The sequence below is a fragment of the Geotrypetes seraphini genome, chromosome 8 (genome assembly GCF_902459505.1).
Source record: "Geotrypetes seraphini chromosome 8, aGeoSer1.1, whole genome shotgun sequence".
NCBI classification, from domain to species: Eukaryota; Metazoa; Chordata; class Amphibia; order Gymnophiona; family Dermophiidae; genus Geotrypetes; species Geotrypetes seraphini.
In genome coordinates this window covers 165,077,152-165,101,640 of record NC_047091.1, presented here as the reverse complement: position 1 = coordinate 165,101,640, position 24,489 = coordinate 165,077,152, and the positions used below count along the sequence as shown (strand labels likewise).

General features: G+C 43.1%; 1 protein-coding gene across 1 annotated transcript in view; it reads left to right on the top strand.

Annotated features, from left to right (window-relative positions):
- The first annotated feature begins 6,483 nt into the window (after positions 1 to 6,483).
- The window catches only part of SVOP (SV2 related protein), an 81,859-nt gene continuing 63,853 nt past the window's right edge, over positions 6,484 to 24,489 (top strand). Inside the window, exons 1-2 of the mRNA XM_033956002.1 lie at positions 6,484 to 6,521; positions 8,610 to 8,770. Of these exons, the coding sequence (XP_033811893.1) occupies positions 6,484 to 6,521; positions 8,610 to 8,770 (199 nt within the window). The remainder of the gene's footprint in view (positions 6,522 to 8,609; positions 8,771 to 24,489) is intronic.

Here is a 24,489-nt window from a genome sequence, read left to right as displayed (position 1 = left end):
GATGGGGCAATCTTGCAATGGAGCGTGTCTTTTTAATTCTCTTCAGTTCTATTGTATTTTACACGATGTATTTGTAAATGCTGTAAACCGCATAGAACTTCACGGTTTTGTGGTATATAAATAAATTGTTCTTATTATTATTTACAAAACTGGTCATCCGGGGGAACCAATTAGTGAGCTGCACTCCCCAAAAAAATCTAGTTTTTAAACTTTGTGAGGTGGTTTGGATAAGAAAGAGGACAGCATATTCTCTCTTTCTGTGCCTAAGTCCAAAATGAGCAGTTAGTTGACCTACAGTATCGTGACTCAGAGCATAATTCGTTCCGGAAGCCTGCTTGTAATATCAAAGCGAATTTCCCCATAAGAAATAGTGGAAACTCAGACGATTCGTTCCACAACCCAAACACTTTAATACAAAATACTATACGTACTTGTATTGCAAGACCTCGCTCATTTAGAACAGTCACTACACTCCCACAGTGTCAGAGAGAGAAGAACCATCGGCTTAGTTGTGATGACGTGATGTGCGTATACTATACGTACTTGTATTGCAAGACCTCGCTCACTGCACTCCTATAGCGTCAGAGAGAGAAGAACCATTGACTCAGTTGTGATGGTGTGACGCGTGTATACTGTATGTATTCGTATTGCAAGACATTGCTCATTTAGAAGCAACCACACTTGCAGCGTCAGAGAGAGAACTATCGGCTCAGTTATGGTGGATGTGACGCTTGTATACTATATGTTTATTTATTTATTCAATTTTCTATACCGTTCTCCCAAGGGAGCTCAGAACAGGTCTTCAAGCATTTTCCCTGTCTGTCCCGATGGGCTCACAGTCTATCTAATGTACCTGGGGCAATGGGGGGATTAAGTGACTTGTCCAGGGTCACAAGGAGCAGCATGGGTTTAAACACACATCCTCAGGGTGCTGAGGCTGAAGCTTTAACCACTGCCCCACACTCTTCCCGTATTGCAAAACTTTGCTTGTTTAGAACAGTCACTACACTCTTGCAGCGTCAGAGAGAGAATCATCGGCTCAGTTGTGATGTGTGTATACTGTATGTACTTGTATTGCAAAACATTGCTTGGATATCAAGTTAAAATTTAATAAAATGTTTTGCTTGTCTTGCAAAACACTTGCAAACCAAGTTTCTTGCAATCCAAGGTTTTACTGTATTTATTTTTTTAAAGTATGCTTATATTGCTGTTGCAGACCAGGAAACCCACACATACTTACAGACCCGATGAAATCCTGCTCAGAATGCACTCACTTCAAAACTGTAGCTTTTCTAAAATTTCTACTTAGACACACGGGGCCACTTGTAAACCCACTACTTGGTATGCGAATGTCACCTAATCCTTCTAAATTGACCTTCTGAATCTAATATATTGAAAAACGGGGCTGGCATGAACATTAGAAATAGTAAGTGGTTGCCTAGGGCAGTGTTTCTCAACTTGGTCCTGGAGTACCGAGGGCTCCTTTTACTAGCGCACGCACTAGACACTAATGCTTCCCTTGAGCTGGCGATAGTTCCCCGCGTAGCACGGGGGTTAGTGCACGCTAATCTGCAGCCCATGCGAAAAATGCAACCGCAGCTTAGTAAAAGGAGCCCCAAGTTCCAAGTTATATTAAAATTTGATGTATCGCAATATCGTGAATTCAAAGCGATTTACAATTAAAAACAGGGTCTTAGTTATTAACTACAATAGACATATGAACATTGCAGACTGATGCATAAGAGAAGTGGGGAGAACTACACTAGGCCTAGTAAAGAGAACATGAAAGGTAAGTACAAAAGGAGGGTACAAATTTTAAAAGTATAATCAAGATTAAAAAGGAAAATTAAAAGGTTTTTTTGTTTTTAATTTCTCGGAACCTAAGACAGAGGAAACATGAATATGCATGAAAGAAATTTGCATATAATGGAGGCAGTGTATGCAAATCCTAAAAACCCGATTGGCAAGGGGGTACTCCAGCACTGGGCTGAGAAACACTGGCCTAGGGCAAGCAATTTCTGATGAAAAGTGAAAAGCAATTGCAGTCAAATCAAACAATAGGTCCCATTAGCCAGACATCCCCCCTCCCTTTTTACAAAACCGTACAAGAGGTTTATAGCACCGGCCAATGCACTGAATGCTCTGCGCTGCTCCGATGCTCATAAGAACTCTATGACCATTGGAGTAGTTCATGGCATTCAACGTGCCAGCTGGTGCTAAAAACCTCTTGCACAGTTTTGTAAAAGGGGGATTAAAAAACCAACACCACATTGTTATACCCACAAGAAGAGTACACAGGTGAAGAAGACGAGAGGGCACTAGCTAAAGCTAGAAGGGAAAAGATTCCGTACAAACCTAAGGAAGTTCTTCACCCAGAAAGTGGTGGAGGTCTGGAACGCTCTCCCGGAGGCTGTTATAGGGGAGAGCACCCTTCAGGGATTCAAGACAAGGTTGGATAAGTTCCTACTGGAAGAGAACATACGCAAGTAAGGCTAGACTCAAATAGGGCACTGGTCTTTGACCTAAGGGCCACCGCGTGAGAGGACTGCTGGGCACAATGGACTACTGGTCTGACCCAGCAGCGGCAAATCTTATGTTCTTCTGTTCAAGCAGCCTATTTACTAAGGTTAATAGAGATGTGCATTAGCCCACATTCAGTTCCTGTATGCAAATCAGTTGTATGTGGGTTATACCTGTGTATTAATGCATGCACAATCAATTTGCATATGTAAAAAGTTCTTGCACACATAGGAAGCACTAAGGGCCCGGATCTATATATAGGTCACCCAAAAAAATCTGCAACGACTAGTGCGGTGCTAAGTATGATTCTATAAAAGTTATGATCACTGTATAGAATTATGCTTAGCATCACATTTATGCCAGGGTTTTCTTCACCTAAATACTGCGTTTAATTCAAAAAGAGGCGCCTAACTCAAAAACACGCTCATGATGCGCTCCTAACTATGCTCATTTTTAGGTAGGCGCTTTGGACTCGGCACCTACTTTAGAATCACGGTTTTTGAGTTAGGTGCTTATCTTTCAATTAAGTCCAATTAACAGCAATTATGATATGTTAAGTGCCAATTATCAGCACCAATTAAGCCTATCAACCTACTAAGCGCCTACATAAGAACATAAGATTTGCCACTGCTGGATCAGACCAGTGGTCCATCGTGCCCAGGGGTCCGCTCACGCGGCAGCCCTTAGGTCAAAGATCATTGCCCTATTTGAGTCTAGCCTTACCTGCGTATGTTCTGTTCCAGCAGGAACTAATCCAACCTTTTCTTGATTCCCTATAACAGCCTCTGGAAGAGCATTCCAGATTTCTACCACTTTCTGGGTGAATCATAATCATCATAATAATAACTTTATTTTTCTATACCGCCATAGTCAAACTGACTTCTAGGCGGTTCACATAGAAAGAAGGCTGGACAATCAGCGAATTACAAAATGCAAGAAGAAGGAAGTTACATCATGAATTGGAGAAGCATGGGGAAAGAATACATGAGAGAAGAAAAATGTTACATAATACAATGGGGTTATAAGGGGGAGAAAAAAAAAAATACCTGAGAGAGGTGATCTGATTAAGCAAGGAATTTGCCAAATAGAACAGTTTTAATTGATTTTTGGAATGTGTTATAGGCCTGTCTGGCTTTATTTATGGGGTTTCCCAGCCAGGATTGCTGTCTGTTTGTTTGGAACAGGAAGGTTCTGTCTAGGAAGGATTTGTATTTGCAGCCTGTGATCTTTGGGTATGCAAAGATGTTTTTGTTTCTGGTTGTCCGTGTGGGGTTGTGTAGAGTGAAGTGTGTTTGTACCTTGGAGGGTGGTGGACACCTGGAACGCGCTTCCCGGAGAGGTGATAAGACAGAGTACAATTCTGGGGTTCAAAAAGGGACTGGATGACTTCCTGGAAGCGAAGGGGATTACAGGGATTACAGATAGAGTTACCTTACAGGACATTGAGCGAATAGGGTATGGATATTTTAGGTTAGGTAGGGAACACTTCCAGGTCATGGACCTGGGGGGCCGCCGCGGGAGCGGACTGCCGGGCACGATGGACCCCTGGTCTGACCCAGCAGAGGCAATGCTTATGTTGTTATGCAGGTAGGAAGGTACTAGGCCCCAGACTTGTTTGAAGCAGATACAAGCAAATTTGAACAGTATTCGCGCCTCCACAGGTAGCCAGTGTAACTTCTTGTAATAGGGGCTAATGTGGTCTTTTTTTCTCAGTCCGAAGATCAAGCAAACTGCAGTGTTTTGCACTAATCTTAATTTTTGTACTGTTTTTTTGGGGATACCCAGGTAGGCGATGTTGCAGTAATCTAGGGTAGATAGGATCAGCGATTGCGCCAGTAATCTGAATGATGTTGTGTCAAAGTATTTTTTAATAGTCCTTAGCTTCCATAGCATGTAAAAGCATTTCTTCACCAGTAGGTTTGTGTGGTCAGTCATGGTTAAGTGAGTATCTAGAGTGATGCCCAGTATTTTTATGGTTTTGGCGATTGGATATTCATGGCCGTTTATTTTTAACGATGTTTTCATTATTTTGTTGTTGGGGCTTGCCAAAAAGACTTTTGTTTTCTCTGCGTTTAGTTTTAGTTTGAAGCTGGTGGTCCATTTTTCAATTTCTGTCATTGTGTGCGAGAGGTTATTTATAGTTTCATTTGTACGTTTGTACGGAATCTTTTCCCTTCTAACTTCAGAGACTGCCCTCTCATTCTCTTCACCTTGGAGAGGGTGAACAATCTCTCTTTCTCTACTAAGTCAATTCCCTTCAATATCTTGAATGTTTCGATCATGTCCCCTCTCAGTCTCCTCTTTTCAAGGGAGAAGAGGCCCAGTTTCTCTAGCCTTTCATTGTACGGCAACTCCTCCAGCCCCTTAACCATTTTAGTCGCTCTTCTCTGGACCCTTTCGAGTAGTACTAGACGTGCTGATGTAGGCAGCTAACTTTAGGTGAACTATATAGAATTTGCCAAAAAGCACTTCCATGTTAACTGTGTGAGAACATGTACCACACATTAATCTGAATGTTAATGCACAACCTGTAATTTAAAAAAATAGTGGGAATGTCCCCAGTGGGTGCAGTGTTAAATTTGCCACTACTGCTTAGTAAAATCCTAAGTGTTAAATTTTACTGCAGTTTAGTAAAAGTATTATATAAGGAGACCTGCTATTTTTTTAAAAATCAAATTAGCTCTAGTGTATTTTTTTATCCTATTAACTGGTGAGACAGAGATTTATCCAAAATGTCTTGTCAGTACAAAGGTAAGCAAAAGAAACTGTTTGATTGTATTGATTTCACCATGTTTTTCCTGGCTTAAAGTACTTTGTGCAATTAGCTGAGCAATAAATACAATAAGCAAATACATAAATTCAGCAATTTTGTCAGACCCACAGATGCATCTGGATATACCATACTGATTCTTGTATCCCACAAATGTCGACTAGGAATCATTGCGGCTTATGTAATATTAGAAATGATACAGAGGTATAGACTTCATATACATGAGTACGTGCCAGATGATGAATGATGCACCATCATGTACCTTGCTAAATTCTTTTCAAGTTTCAAATATCTCATAATTTTGCTTCCTTCACTTTATGTCCAGTATCTACTTCGTCCTCCACAAGACTCCTGTGCTTCAAGCACTGGCAGCTTCTGAGTACCATGGGAGTTGATCTAAAAGGATGTTGGGTGGTGAAGGGGCCCACCCCTGGTCCTTGGTCTTCTTCTTGAGTAGACAAACGAGAAAGGCAAAGGCGGTGTCTTTTCAACCAATGATTCAATCTTTATTCAGAAACAATTAGTCCTAACAAGGATCCCTGTTTCAGCGTATAGATGACGCCTTCCTCAGGGGACACTATTGGAAATATACAACACATAAAAAACATATATAAAAATATCAACAATATGTATAAAATAACGTATAACATAATAAGTATAAAATAACCGGACACATATATTTAAAATGCAGTGCAATAAAACTTAAGAAAGCATAAGGATATATAAGGATCCTCATAAAATGGAATAGAAATGTCTTATTTATATATATAAGTTTCCATGCACAAATACCGTGCTATGGGAATTGTGCTGCTATCTGGACTACACTTACTTTTTCCACTATTCTTAAAGGAAGCCTCAGCCCCACCACTCCACTGCAAAATTGTTATTTTGTTGCGAGAAGATTTGTGTGGCTCTTCATCATTGGCCGTCCTTGTTATATAGTATTCTAAGGTGTTTTGTTTATATTTCCCATTCACAAAAGTGCTTCAATAAATAATTCAATAAATAGTGCTAAATGTTTCTATTTTGTAATGGTACTTAGCTTGCGTTATCCAACTTGAACACAGCCAAAAGCTCAGGAGTCTGACCCGACATGTTTCGCATAAAAATGCTTTGTCTTTCTCTTACTTTTTTGGAGTCGGATGACAGCAGCACACTCAGGGGACCCTTGACAAAGCATTTTTATGCGAAACATGTCGGGTCAGACTCCTGAGCTTTTGGCTGTGTTCAAGTTGGATAACGCAAGCTAAGTACCATTACAAAATAGAAACATTTAGCACTATTTATTGAATTATTTATTGAAGCACTTTTGTGAATGGGAAATATAAACAAAACACCTTAGAATACTATATAAGAAGGACGGCCAATGATGAAGAGCCACACAAATCTTCTCGCAACAAAATAACAATTTTGCAGTGGAGTGGTGGGGCTGAGGCTTCCTTTAAAGAATAGTGGAAAAAGTAAGTGTAGTCCAGATAGCAGCACAATTCCCATAGCACGGTATTTGTGCATGGAAACTTATACTAACGTACATCATTCTGGACATTTATATATATAAAAGGTTATGGGCCCATAGTTCACATTATTTATATATATATACACTTCTCCCTCCATATTTGTGGTGGATGCGGGCAGCCAGTAGGCACGAAAATGGAAAAACCGCGAATAACTTTTTTACATGTTATTCGCGGTTTTGGAAAAGCGCCATCGTTTTTACTATTGAAACCACGAATAACTATTGAAACCAGCGATTTCAGGACAGGCCGCCAACCAGCGATTTCATGTATGCTGGGAAGAAGCCTTTCTCTCTAGGGATGCTGGGAAGCAGCGTTTTTCTCAGTGCACATTGGGGAAACATGGAAGCAGCAATTTTCAGAGTTACAGTACAGTAATGGTAAGTGATAAACTTTTTTATCAGTACTGTACAGTAAAAGGAAAAAACTTTAGTGATGACATTTTTGGGGGGCGGAGTCAGCGACTGAAAAATTGCGAATAAGCGAAACCGCAGATACGGAAACCGCGAATACGGAGGGAGAAGTGTATATATACACACTTCTCCCTCCGTATGTATGTATGTATATAGAAAGGATAATAATAGAACAATAGATCAAAACTGCTGATGATTGTAAACATGATATGGTGAACCAAAAAAGTCAAAGAGCAAGAAACTGAAAAAGTGCAGAAAAAGAATGGAAGAATTTGAAATAATGAAGGAGAAGAAGGGAAAAAGTATATATAAGTAAAAATACATGGAACAATAACATGGAAATAAAACATGGTGAGTGGGTGGGTCATGAAGATGGTGAGCATGGAACCATAAGTACCATGTAGAAAATATATACTTGAACAAAATGAAACGGAAGCAGAATGGAAGAGAACAATACCTTGAGAAAAGGCAGCGTGCAAACCTCAATGCTGGGAAAGCCCTGTAAGCCCAAAAAATTGGACTAATAAAACATGCCATCATGATTTAAAAGACTAAAACTAGTATGTGATAGAGAATTATGTCAACAGGAAAACCTCTTGCCAGAAGAGCATTACAGGCATCCATCACACTCTCTGTGAAAAAGTTTTTTCTGAAGTTGCTTTCAAGTTTCCCTTAGAGAATGACACAGAGACAAATTTTCCCCTGATCTTGCAGGAACTCAATTTCCCCGTCCCCATGAGTTTTGTCATTGTCCCTGTGCCTGCTCCATTCCTGTAAGCTCTATCTTAACCTTGGACATTTATGATTTTAAAGTGTTTGAGGCTTGTGCAGATAAGGACGGAGCTTAGGCATTGGTGGAATGAGGCATTATGACATCACAATCTGAGCTCTAGAATGTTGCTACTTATGATTTTAAAGGGTTTGAGGCTTGTGCAGATGAGGACAGAGCTTAGGCATTGGTGGAATGAGGCATTATGACATCACAATCTGAGCTCTAGAATGTTGCTACTTATGATTTTAAAGCATTTTAGGCTTGTGCAGATGAGGACAGAGCTTGCAGGAATGGGGCAGGGACAGGGCCAGAGCTTGCGGAGAAGGGAAAATGATTTCCCATGGGGACGGGGAAAAATTTGTCCCCATGTCATTCTATAATTGAGACTATACTCCACATACCCTGGCTTAGGGGTAAGGTTCATAACTGTCATGGTATGTGCAAAAATAACCCATTTGGAACAGAGAGAAACCTGGATAAAGTCCTGACTCCTGGACTTAGGAGTGCTGTTGAAATAGTCCTCACAATCCCCAGCCAAAATCAACAATAAAAGGAGCTCTATAGAGAGCAGCATCCTGCTTTTGCAGCTGTGGCGTAACCGATCCTTTCATGTTTTGCAGTGTGGTCAAGTTCCGCCGCACAGGGGAAAGCTCCAGGTCAGATGATGATGCCATTTCTGGAGAGCATGAGGTTCAGATTGAAAGTGTTCGGGCTGACCTAGAGCCAGTAGAACTAGAGGATGGAGCCGCAGTTCCAAAGGAATTTGCCAATCCTACAGATGGTAAGCAGAATTGCACATTGAAACCAAATAGAATTTTGGCCTTGTTGGATGAAGATAATTTTCAAAGGCATTTCTATGCATAAAGGCCAAGATTCTCTAAAAGATGCCTAAAGTTAGGCCCTACATCAGCACGCCTATCTAATTTAGGCACCTAACTTACCCGCCTCCCCCCCAAACACACACACTTTTACTAAGCCGCAGTAAACATAGAAACATAGAAAAAGCGGCAGAAAAGGGCTATAGCCCACCAAGTCTGCCCATTCCAAGTATCCTCCCCCCCTGAATTTACTCCCTTAAAGATCCCACGTGAGTATCCCATTTTTTCTTAAAATCCGTCACGCTGCTGGCCTTTATCACCTGAGGTGGGAGTCTATTCCAATGATCCACCACTCTTTCGGTGAAGAAGTACTTCCTGAGGTCGCCATGAAACTTCCCTCCCCTGATTTTCAGCGGATGCCCTCTGGTGGTCGAGGGTCTCACGAGCCCGAAGATATCATCTTCTGACTCGATGTGTCCCGTGATGTACTTATACGTTTCAATCATATCTCCCCGTTCTCTTCTTTCCTCAAGTGAGTACAGCCGCAATTTTTTAAATCTTTCTTCATACGTGAGATCCTTGAGCCCCAAGACCATCCTGGTGGCCGTTCGCTGAACCGACTCGATCCTCAGCACGTCCTTTCGGTAGTGTGGTCTCCAAAACTGAACACAGTACACCAAGTGAGGCCTCACCATGGCTCTGTACAACGGCATCATAACTTCAGGTCTCCTGCTGACGAAACCTCTGCGGATACACCCCATCATTTGTCTTGCCCTGGAGGAAGCCTTCTCCACTTGATTGGCAACCTTCATGTCCTCGCTAATGATCACAGTAGAGGTTTCTACTGTGGGGCCAGAGCACTAAGGCCCAAATTCTAAAATCAGCGCCTAAAGTTAGGCACCTATTTCGGAAGTGCCTCTAAAAATTTAGGCGGCCTTGAAAAAACTAGGCGCTATGCATGTTAGGTGTGGGCGTGGCTACGTGTTAGGTGCCTTCTTCCAGAATCACTGCTCTTGAGGGTGCTTAAGCGTTCGCATGGGCACCTAACTTTCAGTTGTGCCTAGAGCTGGCCTATTTAATGGGCGCCTCCAAAATAGATGCCGCTCAGCGCGATTCACTAAACAGCACCCAATTTTACTTGAATCGCCCTGAACAGTGCCTATATAGGCGCCAAACGTTTGGGCGCTTCTTATAGAATTTGCCCATAAACGCTCCGACGCTGCTCCAATACTCATAGAACGATGGAGCTGCATCGGAACATTTAGTGCTCCAGGCCACAGTGGAAACCTCTACTGTGGCTTAGTAAAAGGGGTGGCTAATTATTTTATCCTCCCACCCCCCTTTTTATAAATCTGTAGCACAGTTTTTAGCGTCAGCCGCGGTGGTAACAGCTCCAACACTCATAGGCACATTATGAGTATCAGAGTTGTTACCGCCGTGACTGGTGCTAAAAACCGCATTACAGTTTTGTAAAATGGGGGGAGGGGTTAATTATATTAAGCAGCTCTGATAACAAGCTTCATTGGCTCAATAATAGGCTTAAAATTAATTGCTAGTTAGGTGTCAACCAATTTTGGATAGGCACCTAGCCTGAGGTGCCTACCAGAAAGCGGGTGTGGCTTAGGGCAGATTGTAGGTGGATCTTAGGTGTGTTTTCCATGTAGGCACCTAGGCACCGGATTTCCCTGGACATGTCCTCCTTTTCGAGGACATGTCTGGGGGTCCGGACAACTTTTCAAAACCCAACAAGTCCGGATTTTGAAAAGCTTCCTGTAAAAATTGGGTCGATGGGCGGGGGGGGGGGAGTGAGGGGGCATGTGCTCATGCCATCTAGGGGGTGGGGCTGGGGGGTGGAATGGGGTATGACACAATCAGAACGGGGCGGCGGGCCTGTGGGCATGGCCATGGGTCCGGATTTTCCTTCAGGAAAATCTGGTAACCCTAGAAAACCTAGGCCTAGAAAACCCTGGCATAAATAGGGGGCACCTAAGATCTTAATGCCTACTGGTACCTAAGTTCAATTTAGGTGCCACTAGGTGTGATTCTATAAATGGCGCCTGAAGAGTGAAAGCTACTAGGCGCTACATTCATCAGTGCCTATTTGTAGGCCTTGTTTATAGAATCAGGGCCAAAAAATGTTGTATATATATATATATATAGAAACAGAGCTTGTGAAAACTGGTCAACACACAATGCACATATGAACGTATAGAAAATATGGTGGCTATATTGAAGCCATGTGCAGCCGGTCAACACACAACGCACGTATAGAAAATGGGTGGCTCTATGATAGGAATAAAACAGGGGAAACAAAACCAGAAATTCAAATATGCAAAAACAGTGTGGAATTGTCTAAATCGGAATGATGTGCACAAAGTGTCCTTCAACTCATCTGGTGGTTCAAATGTCTTTATTCATCCAATAACTCAATAGTCCAACTATTTGAACCATCAGATGAGTTGAAGGACACTTTGTTTGTGCACATCATTCCGATTTAGACAATTCCACTCTTTTTTTAATGCATATGTGGCTCTAAGGTAGCCACGTGCAACCATTATTCAGGTCTGATACAGACATAAGAACATAAGAAGTTGCCTCCGCTGGGTCAGACCCGAGGTCCATCGTGCCCAGCAGTCCGCACCCGCGGCGGCCCATCAGGCCCATGACCTGTAATGTGATCCTTCTCTAATCCCTTTTATACTCTGTCTAAAACCTATCTCTACCTCTATCTGTATCTTTCAATCCCCCTATCGTTCAGGAATTTATCCAATCCTTCCTTGAACCCCCGTAGTGTACTCTGTCCTATCACAACCTCCGGAAGCGCATTCCAGGTGTCCACCACCCTCTGTGTAAAGAAGAACTTCCTAGCATTGGTTCTAAAATTGTCCCCTTTCAGCTTCTCTGAGTACCCCCTTGTGCTTTTGGTTCCCAATAATCTGAAGAACCTGTCCCTTTCCACCCTCTCTATGCCCTTCATGATCTTGAAAGTCTCTATCATGTCTCCTCTGAGTCTCCTCTTTTCAAGGGAGAAGAGCCCCAGCCTTCCCAACCTGACTGCGTATGAAAGGTTTTCCATACCTGTTATCATTTTCGTCGCTCTTCTCTGGACCCTTTCAGACAGGAAAAGAAAATTTGACTGATTTCAAACCAGGATAAATAACAATATGCAAGATTGTATGCGGGTTCTCTGAGGAGGCCAGTAAGGCGAAACGCGTCAGGACCCAGCCAAACTAACGCTAGCAGCAATCTTCAGCTAAGTTACTTAACCTTTGAACCATTCATACATTATAAGCAATTTGAAAGTGTGCAAGTTACAAAGTATCACTTATTCTATTCAATGTTTCAAAACAACTTTTCACAGCAGTCATGGTGCAATGATAGATACCACAAGAGTTCTGGTAGGGGTTAATCCCCCACTCTGAGTTCTTACATTCCATCTTGGATTCTGAGCACCGTTGAAAGTGGAAAGTATTTTTTGAACTGGTTCCTCTATCTGTTTATTTGTGTTGCCCTTTCAAGTATCGCCATTTAACTTTTTTCAGGAAAGCTATCTTCATGGCTCAGTCAGCACTATGGCTTTTCTAACTGATTCTCTGAAGAAGTACTAACGAAACGGATCCGTCAGAGTCAGTTTTTGTGCCACCAAGATAAGTGGTTTCTATGTTTCATGAATTTTTTGATAGTTACAGAGTCAGTTTCAATGACAAATTTTGAAATCTTTATCTATTTATGATAAAACTGCTATTTTTGCACAGAATTGCCATTTTGCACAGAACTTTTTATATGACTTCATACAACTTTATTATTAACTTTGACAATCACAGTAACTTTATTTATATTAAATTATAAAATCTATTGGAAAAAAATTTTAAACATCAATTATAGCACTTAATGAATTATTGCATTCACATAAAAAAGATGGAGGCGGACCAATGATTGAAACAATAGCATTGCATTTGTCAATAGCCTTTGGCTGTTATGAGATGCAGCAATACGGTCTGAGGTTTTGCCTTCTTCCATTTATAATCTATCAGTGCAATTGAATTGGCAAAGTTAATATTTGTTTCATTCCACTTTTTTTGTGTATTTGATATTTGGTTGTGGAATTATTGCTCTCTTGTTTTGTGGTTATATGGTAGCCACGTGCAACCGGTCAACACACAATGCACATATAGAAAATGCGGTGGTTTTATGCTAGCCACATGCAACTGGTCAACACACAGTGCACGAATAGAAAATGTGGTGGTTTTATGGTAGCCACATGCAACTGGTCAACACACAGTGCACGTATAGAAAATGTGGTGGTTATATGCAGTGGCGTACCTAGGGGGGGGGGGGGGGGGGGGGCGGGCCGCCCCGGGTACCAGCCCTAAGGGGGTGTTCCCGGCCTTGCCGTTCAGTCCCCCGCCACCCCCGAAGGACCGCTCGCCCCCCTGGCCTCCCCGCACCACCTATGAACAGCCGCAGCAGGATCGCGAAGTCAGCGTCAGCATCCCTGCGCTGCTTCCTACGACGCGATCCCGCCCCTCCTCTGACGTCAGAGGAGGGGCGGGACCGTGGCGCAGGAAGCAGCAGGGATCGCTGACGCTGATTTCGCGATCCTGCTGCGGCTGTTCATAGGTGGTGCGGGGAGGCCAGGGGGGCGAGCGGTCCTTCGGGGGTGGCGGGGGACTGAACGGCAAGGCCGGGAACACCCCCTTAGGGCTGGTACCCGACGCTGACTTCGCGATCCTGCTGCGGCTGTTCATAGGTGGTGCGGGGAGGCCAGGGGGGCGAGCGGTCCTTCGGGGTGGGTCGGGGCATCAGGCCTTCAGGGTGGGGCGGGCGGGCAGGCAAGCAGGCTTTCAAGGGGGAGGGGGTGACAGGCAGGCAGGCAGGCCTTCAAGGGGGGACAGGCCTTCGGGGGGGGGGGTGCAGACATTCAAGGGGTGCAGGCCTTCAAGGGGGGCAGGCAGGCCTTCAGGGGGGTGCAGACCTTCGGGGGGGGGGTGTAGGCCTTTGGGGGGGTGCAGACCTTCAAGGGGGTGCAGGCCTTCAAGGGGGGAAAGGCAGGCAGGCCTTCAAGGGGGGGACAGGCCTACAAGGGGGGGGGACAGGCCTACAAGGGGGGGGACAGGCCTTCAAGGGGGGGTGCAGGCCTTCAAGGGGGGGTGCAGGCCTTCAAGGGGGGTGCAGGCCTTCAAGGGGGAGACAGGCCTTCAAGGGGGGGAAAGGCAGGCAGGCAGGCCTTAAAGGGGGGACAGGCCTACAAGGGGGTGGGACAGGCCTTCAAGGGGGGGGACAGGCCTTCGGGGGGGTGCAGACCTTCAAGGGAGTGCAGGCCTTCGGGGGGGGGGGGGGCAGTCCTTCAGGGGGGGGGTTTAGGCCTTCAGGGGGGGACAGACCTTCGGGTGGGAGGTAAAGTCCTTCGGGGGGTGCAGGTCTTCAGGGGTGGGGTGTAGCCCTTCGGAGGGGGGACAGACCTTCGGGGGAGGGGGGTCCTGGTGTAAAAGTACACAGAGGGAGAGAGGGAAGGGGGGGTTCAAAGATACATGCATATGCCAGACTTTGGGGGTTAGAAATAATGGGTCTAAAAACAGAGGAGTGGGAGAGAGATGGTGCATAATGGGATTTAGGGAGGGAAGGAACAGAAAGGGAGAGAACTTGGAAACAGGGGATGGTGTGGAGGGGGGATAGAGATACTGGATAGGAGGATAGTTGGGAACAGAAAGGGAGAGATGGTGGATCCTGGGGTGGTGGGGAGTTGAGAAAAGGTGAATCTGTGGATGGAGACAAAAAAAAGGAAAGATGCCAGATCTCCGGGAGAGGGAAGGGAAACGGAAGGGGAGAACAGAGATGGCAGACGGATGGTTAGCACGGAGAAAGGAGACCCTGGCAAGCAAGACAACAAGAGCCTGGGACCAACAAGATTTGAATATTGATCAGAGAACAAAAGGTAGAAAAAATAATTTTATTTTCTGTTTTGTGATTACAATATGTTAGATTTGAAAAGTGTACATGAGACAGCTTGAAATGGGAACTTTTCTATTTTTGTGAATGGCAAGGCTGAGTTCAGTTAAAATATATGCTTTATAAGAAAATATAATAATGTGTTTTATAAAGTTTATAAGCATTGCTGGCATACTCGGTGAGGTGTTCCTAGTGTTGGTGGTGGTGGTAGCATGTCAGTGTGTTGAGAGGAAGAGGTAGTCTGGGAAATTCTGCTGAGCAAACTCTGGGCCCATTTCCACCCCCAGTTAGTCCACTCCACTCAACTGGTTCACACACTGAGTGGGTCTTTGGGTGTTATTTCTGGGTAGTTGTTTTAGAATCTCTTCCAGTGGTTTGTCAGTATCTCCTTCTGGTCCAAGGAAGGAAACTTTGTCAACCTTAGCATTGACCTTCAGAATATGTTTGTAACAGCGCTGCTTGTGTTGCATTAGGCTATGTAGTGATCGAAAGAAAAAAAACAGACCTTTGCACATTTTTGCACTATATGGTGGGTGTATGAGGAGATTCATTTCCTGCACAGTTAAGTCCATTTTTTCTACTGAATAATAGTATAGGTACAATGAAAGTAAATAGCAAAAATGTTTGAGTAGATAATTAAGGAAATCTTTTTCATATTGCTTGCTTATGGACTGGGAAAAAAGACTGTTCAAGCAAATGTCTCCAGAACTGCTTTAATGGAAAAATGTGATTTTTTTTTTTTTAAGTACTTTGTGAAATTTATTGTTGTTGTGAAATTTATTGTTATACTTTGTTTAAACTTAAAAAGCGGTGTCATTAACAGTGAATCTAATCGAAAAATCGATTCAACAGGGTGAATCGGATCGAATGAAATATTTTTCTCTGAATCGGGCAGCACTATTGGCTACCATGAGAATGGGCTACTGGGCATGATGGACCATTGGTGTGACCCAGTTAGGCTATTCTTATGTTATGTTCTCATCTGTAGGGGCCTTTGTTTTCACTTCTTATTTTAATGTATTTTTTTCCTGGGAACTTATCAGTGTTTTTTTATAATGGGAACAAAAATGGAAGAGAATTAATGTGTGTGGAATGGGGGGGGGGTAACTAATTTATTCAGCTAAATAATTCAATCCACTTCAAACAGACATAGGAGAACTCACGCACCATTCACACACCCTCCAACCAAAAACGTCAAAAGAAAAAAACTGTTCGACAACCTCCTAGCCATTCGAGCTGCAACACTTGACCCCCAACTCTACAACCTATTGACCTCGACCACAAACTACAAAACCTTAAAAAAAGAAATAAAAACCCTTCTATTAAAAAAAACACATAAAACCAAACTAACATAATCAGAACTGTCCCAAGCATCACCTGCAACTACTCCATATGTACTTCTGATGTCATGACAATTCAGACATAATTTATGTTATGTTATGTTTGGAATAATGGTTACATAAATGAGGTTCAATAAAAGAAAATTTTCTGTGGGAGCATTTGTTGGAACTTCTGTTATCCTGATTTCTTCTATCTGTGGGCTTTCTTTAGCTAACCTACTTATCTGGGGCTTTCCACTTCTGCAGCTGCCCTTTTCACGGTCCACTTTGCGCTTGCACTCTCTGGGGAGGGGGGGTTGGGTCTGGGCTTGGTGGGGTAGGTGTGTCTGGTAGTTTTGTCTGGGTGGTGGCTGGGTGTTTCTTGGGTGCTTGTTGTGCGGATTGGTGTGTCTGGTGAGCGGTCTGGGTGTTGTTGCTTGTGGGGGGTTTTTTCATTATAAAATATGGCTGAGGGTCTAGTCCGGCTTATTATTCTTGTGGGTTCTGGGGTGGGATTTGTTTGCTTGCCCCAAGTTTTGGCCTTTTGTTGTGTATTGCTATGCCTCTCATTGGCAATTTTCTCTTGGGAGAGGCTTGTTCATGCTTGTTGTTGCTGTTACTCTCATTCTGTGTTCTTTTTGATAATGTATAAGTTTCTGTACAGACCGTGGTTGCTTGTCTGGACCTTTTGCCATTCTCAATAAAAATACTTTGGAAAAAAAAAAAAAAAGAAAATTTTCACTGCCTGTTTCTATTCTGACCATTTATTCCATTTCATGGTTATTGCAAAAAAAAAAAAAAAAAAAAAAAATTTTACATGAGGGGGGGGGGGGGTGTCAAAAAATGATGGGCCCCGGGTGCCACATACCCTAGGTACGCCACTGGTTATATGGTAGCCACGTGCAACCGGTCAACACACAGTGCACGTATAGAAAATGTGGTGGTTATATGGTAGCCACTTGCATCCGGTCAACACACAGTGCATGTATAGAAAATGTGGTGGTTATATGGTAGCCACGTGCAACCGGTCAACACACAGTGCACGTATAGAAAATGTGGTGGTTATATGGTAGCCACGTGCATCCGGTCAACACACAGTGCACGTATAGAAAATGCGGTGGTTTTATGGTAGCCACGTGCATCCGGTCAACACACAGTGCACGTATAGAAAATGTGGTGGTTATATGATAGCCACGTGCATCCGGTCAACACACAGTGCACGTATAGAAAATGTGGTGGTTATATGGTAGCCACGTGCATCCGGTCAACACACAGTGCACGTATAGAAAATGCGGTGGTTTTATGGTAGCCACATGTAACTGGTCAACACACAATGCACATATAGAAAATGTGGTGGTTATATGGTAGCCACGTGCAACCGGTCAACACACAGTGCACGTATAGAAAATGCAGTGGTTATATGGTAGCCACGTGCAATCGGTCAACACACAGTGCACATATAGAAAATGCGGTAGTTTTATGGTAGTCACGTGCATCCGGTCAACACACATTCCACGTATAGAAGATTCGGTGGCTCTTTGGTAGCCACATGCAACTAGCAGCTTTTAAATTTGTGGAGAGGCCCAGACACAGCGGTGTAGCGAGGTAAGAAGGCACCTAGTGTGGTGGGCACCCAGCATCACTGCACTGTGTATCCCCCCCACTCTTCCTCTCCACAACTATATCTCCAAACATTCCTCCCCTGCCACAAACCCCTCCCCCACCCAACGTACCTCTTCAAATGATTGCTGGCAGCGAACAACATCTCTGACCTGCTGCTCGCATCGACGACCATATTTATTGTTTGTTTTTACAGGTTATTACAATCCATAAATACTTCCGTTTCGTCCAAGAGCTCGACTCCCAAATGAGTATAAAAGGTATTCCTTGTGATTTTCACAAACTGCAAAGGAGTGGAATGGTCCAAAGGAGACTGTATTTCACAAACATCCTTTATTTTTTCAATAAAACATTTCAACGAACTTGTGATTTTCAGACATGCTGGTGTTTCTGAGTTTTGCTGCATTCTTTTGGAATTCGTTTGAGAGAACATTGAATTGTGTCTGTTGTTTCTACTGGTACACAGGCATTCCCTCCTCCCACCCTTGCAGAGTATATGAAAAATAATAAATCCTGCAATTCCTCATATTTAACTGTTCTGAGTCCCTGTGCTGTAAAGTCACTGATTTAGATACATTGTGATGGAAAGGATCACATAATTCTTGTCCTTAAAGAGGAATGCCAGGCTCGCCTTGAAAGTAGCTCATTGTTGGCCTGTTAAAATGCCACAACTTTCAGACTCAAATGCATTGTGAACAACTTGTCATGCAAAATGTTTCCTGCTGCTGCTATGACACTTTTATATTATACATCAGCATGCCAAGGTAGATAGTGACATAGAAAGGAAGCTCTAGAATGAGATGGCATAGGATGAGTTTGATGCAGTTTGACTGGTTAGGCAGGCTGCCTACTCAACAATTCAAACTGCATTAAGCAAAAAAGTAAACAAAAATAAAAAAGCAGGGCTGTGGTGCTGGGAATTTACTGAATCCCCTGAAAATCCTCACCTCACACCACTGAGAACAATGAAGAAAGGGAGTCTAAGTACATACCATAAGAACATAAGAATAGCCTTACTGGGTCAGACCAATGGTCCATCATGCCCAGTAGCCCGTTCCCATGATGGCCAATCCAGGTCCCTAGTACCTGGCCAAAACCCAAGGAGTAGCAAAATTCCAGCATCTCAAAGAATAGCAAGATTCCGAAACCCCAATGAGAGCAACATTCCAGAGCTGAGATTGTGATGTCATAATGCCTCATTCCACAGTGCCTCAAAGCCAACCTCATCAGTGATGTTACAATGGCTTAATTGTCCTGTACTTGGCTCGCATAAGAACAGCCATACTAGGTCATCAAGCCCTCACAGTGGCCAATCCAGGTCACTAGTACCTGGCCAAAACCCAAGGAGTAGCAACATTCCATGCTACCGATCCAGGGCAAGCAGTGGCTTCCCCCATGTCTTTCTCAATAACAGACTATGGACTTTTCCTCTAAGAAATTGTCCAAACTGTTCTTAAAACCAGCTACGCTATCCACTCTTACCACAACCTCTGGCAAGGCGTTCCAATGGCCTTCAAGAAAGGAGTTCACTTTATTAGATCGATGTGTAGCAGGAGGACAGACTGAGCTTTAAGGACGCTGGCATTTTGATATGTTACATGTGGTTGTTTCTATGGAGCACAGAGTTATCAATGATACTGACAGGTTGTTTTCCGCCATTTAACAGATGCAAAATTATCCTACAAAATAAAACCTCCTTGTCACTAGTATTAGTCTGTGCTGATCACCAAGAGATCAGTGTGCTCAGGGATAATTAGCAGTGCAGAAATTCAGCATTTATTTTTAGCCTAAAATAACTAGCTGCTCCCCCTCCGTCTTCCTTTGAAACTTTTATAATCACTGCAGTGCTGAATATGTTCAGGAATACACCAAGCACCTGATTTCATAACAGGATAACCTGTTTAAAAGGTATTTTTATAAAGGCAACATAGATGCCTATTTGTCTTTGTACAACAGAGGGGCCTTTTTGAAAGGACGTCATGCTCGTAACATCAAGAAAAATGTTCCTCTCACAGCTATTTTTAAACAGGAAATGCATTGGGGGGATTTCTGTTTGAAAAAAAATGTGAGAACATCTAAAATGAACAGCCATTTTGCATTTAGAAACATCCAAATTATGAGCACAGAAAAATTCAGGGGCAAGGATGTCTGTCTGGCAGCATTTTTACAGAAATGGCTTCATAGATATTCTTAGTAGTACAACGACAGGAGAGTCAAATCCACAGACACGAAGGTGCATGTCAGAAGGTGGAAATGTCCAACCAGGAAAGACTGGTGGACTCGGATGTACTTCACAAATTCTTCAGACAAATAATTCATTGACTCGACTTGTTCCAGCCAAAATGGCCTGCCTCAGGAATCTTGCAAATCATGTAGCGAATTGAAAAACAGGTCCACATAAAGGAATTTGCTCAAATCGACCACACACAGCTGTAAAAAAATTGAAAGCTCCGTACTTGAGCAAATTCCTTTATGTGGACCTGTTTTTCAATTCGCTATGTGACTTGCAAGACTCCTGAGGCAGGCCATTTTGGCCGAAACATGTACATGTCGAGTCAATGAGTTATTTGTCTGAAGAAATAAAGGATATTTGTCAAGTACATTTGAGTCCACCAGTCTTTCTTGGACATTTCCACCTTTTGACGTGCTCGTAGATATTCTTGCAGAACCGAGGGACAGCATACCAGTCAGTGCGGTGGACTGTAAACCTTGGCATCCAGATTCGTATCTCCCGATAACTGTTTTATTTTAAATGCTGAGCCCTCCAGGAACAGGGGAATACCTACTGTACATAACCTCAATAGCCTTCAGGCTTACAGGTGTCTATTTCTGGAGGGCTCACAATTTAAAGGAAAAAAAATAGAGTTGAAGTGGGAATTGAACCTGGATCCTCTACTGGGATGTCTATGTGGACAGTCTGCTGAGAATACAGGCCCCTCCTACGTCCCAATGTCTTATTTTGTGTGGTTTTCTTTTGGATGGGTTGTTTTGGTTTTTTTTAATATGTTTCCAAAAGATAAACACACTATGCTCAAACACATCTAATAAATGACAATTTTTGAAATGAAAAGATAGATGTTTTCTTGCGTTGAAAATGGTCATGTTTGTTGCTGGGTTTTTGGATGTTTTTCGCAAAACGTCCAAATTGAAATTTAGACATCGTATTGAAAATGCCCTTTCATACCACTTACGAGCACTCTTAGAGAATAGCACTTAGGGTAATTGCATGCTTAAGTTGTAGAATTGCCTTGATGGAATCACTTCCAGTTGGCCATCATTGATTTCCATTGTATTCCTTTGGAGCACCATTAGCAACCCACACCATCCTCCATTGTGGTTTTAATCACAACTCGGTGCAATGACCTACCTGTAAATGGCCCTCAGCTCTGAAACGCTACCTTTTTCTTTTCACTTATTGACTTCCACTGACAAATTTAAAACTAATTTTAAAACATTTCTCTTTCTAGATGCATACTTAACTACACTGCATAAGTTGTGCTAAATACAAAGTTTACGGAATGTGTTTACCCTCCCCTCTGTCCTTCCAAAAATTGTAGTTCACCCTCCTAACCTCACTTTCATGTCCTATGTGATATATTCGTGTCACTAATCCAGTGGTTCCCAACCCTGTCCTGGAGGACCACCAGGCCAATCGGGTTTTCAGGCTAGCCCTAATGAATATGCATGAGAGAGATTTGCATGTAATGGAAGTGAGAGGCATGCAAATCTGCTCCATGCATATTCATTAAGGCTAGCCTGAAAACCCGATTGGCCTGGTGGTCCTCCAGGACAGGGTTGGGAACCACTGCACTAATCAACTCCTGTCCTTTCCCCGCTGAATTTTTAAAGATTGAAAGCTGCCCAGAAGATTCGCCCTTGGTGCGGGATAGTAAGATTTGATTAACCTTGGAAACTTGGATTGATTGTAAGTGCACTTATAGCCACCCTTTCATTTCATTTGGCTAGTGCACTCACAGTGACCCTGAATTAAGTTATATTTTTTTTAAATCAGGGGTTGTAAAAATGTAAAATATTGGTTGCATAGATCAATTTGCTCTTCTTGTATTTTACATGCAGTCATTATTGGAAATTCTTTATGATTCTGTATAAAGAATGACATGGGGGACAAATTTTCCCTATCCCCGCAGGAACTCAATTTCCCCCTCCCCAAGAGTTTTGTCACTGTCACTGCTCCTACCCCATTCCTGTAAGCTCCGCCTTAACTGGACGAGCCTTGAACACTTATGATTTTAAAGTGTTTGAGGCTTGTGCAGATGAGGACGGAGCTTAGGCGTTAGTGGAATGAGGCATTATGACATCACAATCTGAGCTCTAGAATGTTGGTGCTTATGGTTTTAAAGTGTTTGAGGCTTGTGCAGATGAGGACGGAGCTTAGGCATTGGTGGAATGAGGCATTATGACATCACAATCTGAGCTTTAGAATGTTGCTACTTTTGTTTTTAAAGTGTTTGAGGCTTGTGCAGATGAGGACGGAGCTTAGGCATTGGTGGAATGAGGCATTATGACATCACAATCTGAGCTTTAGAATGTTGCTACTTTTGTTTTTAAAGTGTTTGAGGCTTGTGCAGATGAGGACAGAGCTTTCAGGATTGGGGCAGGGATAGGAAAAGAACTTGCCAAGATGGGATGGCAAAATGAGTTCCCAAGGGTTCAGGGAAAATTTTGTCTCCATGTCATTCTCTAATTCTGTACAGCACTGTACGTCTGGTAATGCGCTAGAAATAATCAATAGTAGTAGTAAATTCTCTGAGATTTTAAAGGGTTGGTAATGAAAGTTTAAGTCAAGTAATCAAAAAGTAGCTCACATAAATGTCTTCTTGTGCAGTTCTAGTAGCTGTTTTGGTCCTGGGGGGATACTAAAGTCGTTGGTTGTGATAACTTTAAAAAGAAGAAGGTGAATTACATAAGCTTGTGACACTATACAGGTCCCTTCTTCATCTGGGAAAGACTGTAGGGGCTTTTCAGAGTTAATTCCCTTTATGATTTATTAATAGTAATTCAGAAGCAATCAGGAAGGAAGCCAACTACACTCTATTTTGGAAAAAGCTGAAAACGAATTTCTTCGACAACTGATGCTCTATGCTTCCTTCTATCTCTTCTCCCACTATTTAGGCCCCTCCTCCAAGTTCTTCCCCTGTCCCCTCCCTCCTTCTCACTGTAAGTCGCCTAGAACCTGCACAGGTTTGCGCGATACACAAATAGAAGATTAGATTAGATTAGATGTCCATGTAGCTCCAGTCAGATACATCCTTACTCTTGAAAGAACCTGAATCTTAGCCTTGATTTAGGTTTTTTGCTCCCTTGGTCAGCCGGGGCTGGCGAAGCTGTGGGGGCAGCATATAGAGCCCCCCCCCCTGAAAAAGGGAGGAAGTAACACATGGTGACCGGATTTACGGACCTTGATTGCAGAGTTCTAGATGGATACGTGGCTCCTAGCCCCAGATTGTTACGATAATGATTAGACTAAAATTACTTGGGAAGGGATATAAAACAGAGGACAAAATAATAAAGCAAACACCGGTGGGGTAGTAATGGCCTATGGAGGTTTACCTGATTATGGACACATTTAACTTTCATTTGGGATCTATGTGATAGCTGGAAGCTCGCATACAGCGACATCATATCTTGATCCAATAAAAGATCAGACAACCTGCCCAGAATCTACTCTTCTCCAGTATCGATGTGATAACCAGAAGAAGGAAGAGATGATTCCCATAGGTACCTTGATTACAATCCTTATATACCAATTGCAGCTTAAGCCATAGCACTACACCAGGAGTGCAAAAATGGTTGATCGCGATTCGATCGCGTTGCCTTTGCGATCTTGCTCTTCCTGCCTCCTCGAGCCAGGCCAGGCACGTAGAAGCGCTGGACCCACAAGACTTCACCTCCGACGTCAATTCTGACGTCGGAGAGGAAGGTCTGGACCAGCCAATTGCTGCCTGGCTGGCCTGGAACTTCCTGTCCAACGTCAGAATTGACGTCGGAGGTGAAGGCTTGTGGGTCTGGCGCTTGTATGCACCAGGCCTGGCTCGGGGAAGCAGGGAAAAATCGGCATGGTGGCTTTTGGGGGGGGCAGGGAGAGAGAAAGAATCTGGGAAATGGAGAAATCGGCATGATGGCTTGGGGGGCAGGGGGAGAGAGAAAGAAAGACAGGCAGAAAGAAAAGGGGAGGGGCAGAAAAAAATATTGGATTTATAGAAGAAGGAAGTGCAACCAGAGACTCATGAAATCACCAGACAAAAAGGTAGGAAAAATGATTTTATTTTCAATTTAGTGATCAAAATGTGTCCATTTTGAGAATTTATATCTGCGGTCTGTATTTTGCACTATGGCCCCCTTTTACTAAACTGTGATAGTGATTTTTAGCACAGGGAGCTGCGAGGGGCATTCAGCACAGCTCCCTGTGCTAAAAACCGATATTGCGGTTTAGTAAAAGGGGGGTATATTTGTCTATTTTTGTATAGTTGTTACTGAGGTGACATTGCATATTTTAAAGTCATTTGCCTTGACCTCTGGAAAAAAAAAACCCAAATACAAATGATAATTAAAATTTTTTCTGCGTACAGTGTGCTTTGAGTTTTTAAAAATTTTTATTGTTGGTAGATCATTTTGACGGCCATTTTAAAAGTAGCTCGCAAGCCAAAAAAGTGTGGGCACCCCCTGCACTACACAAACATAGATCGGCATTTGGAGACTCTTGACAAAGGCAGTGTCAAGTCTACAGGTTCACATTGTGCTGCTAATTGATAGCGTGTATTCTGGACAGGCCC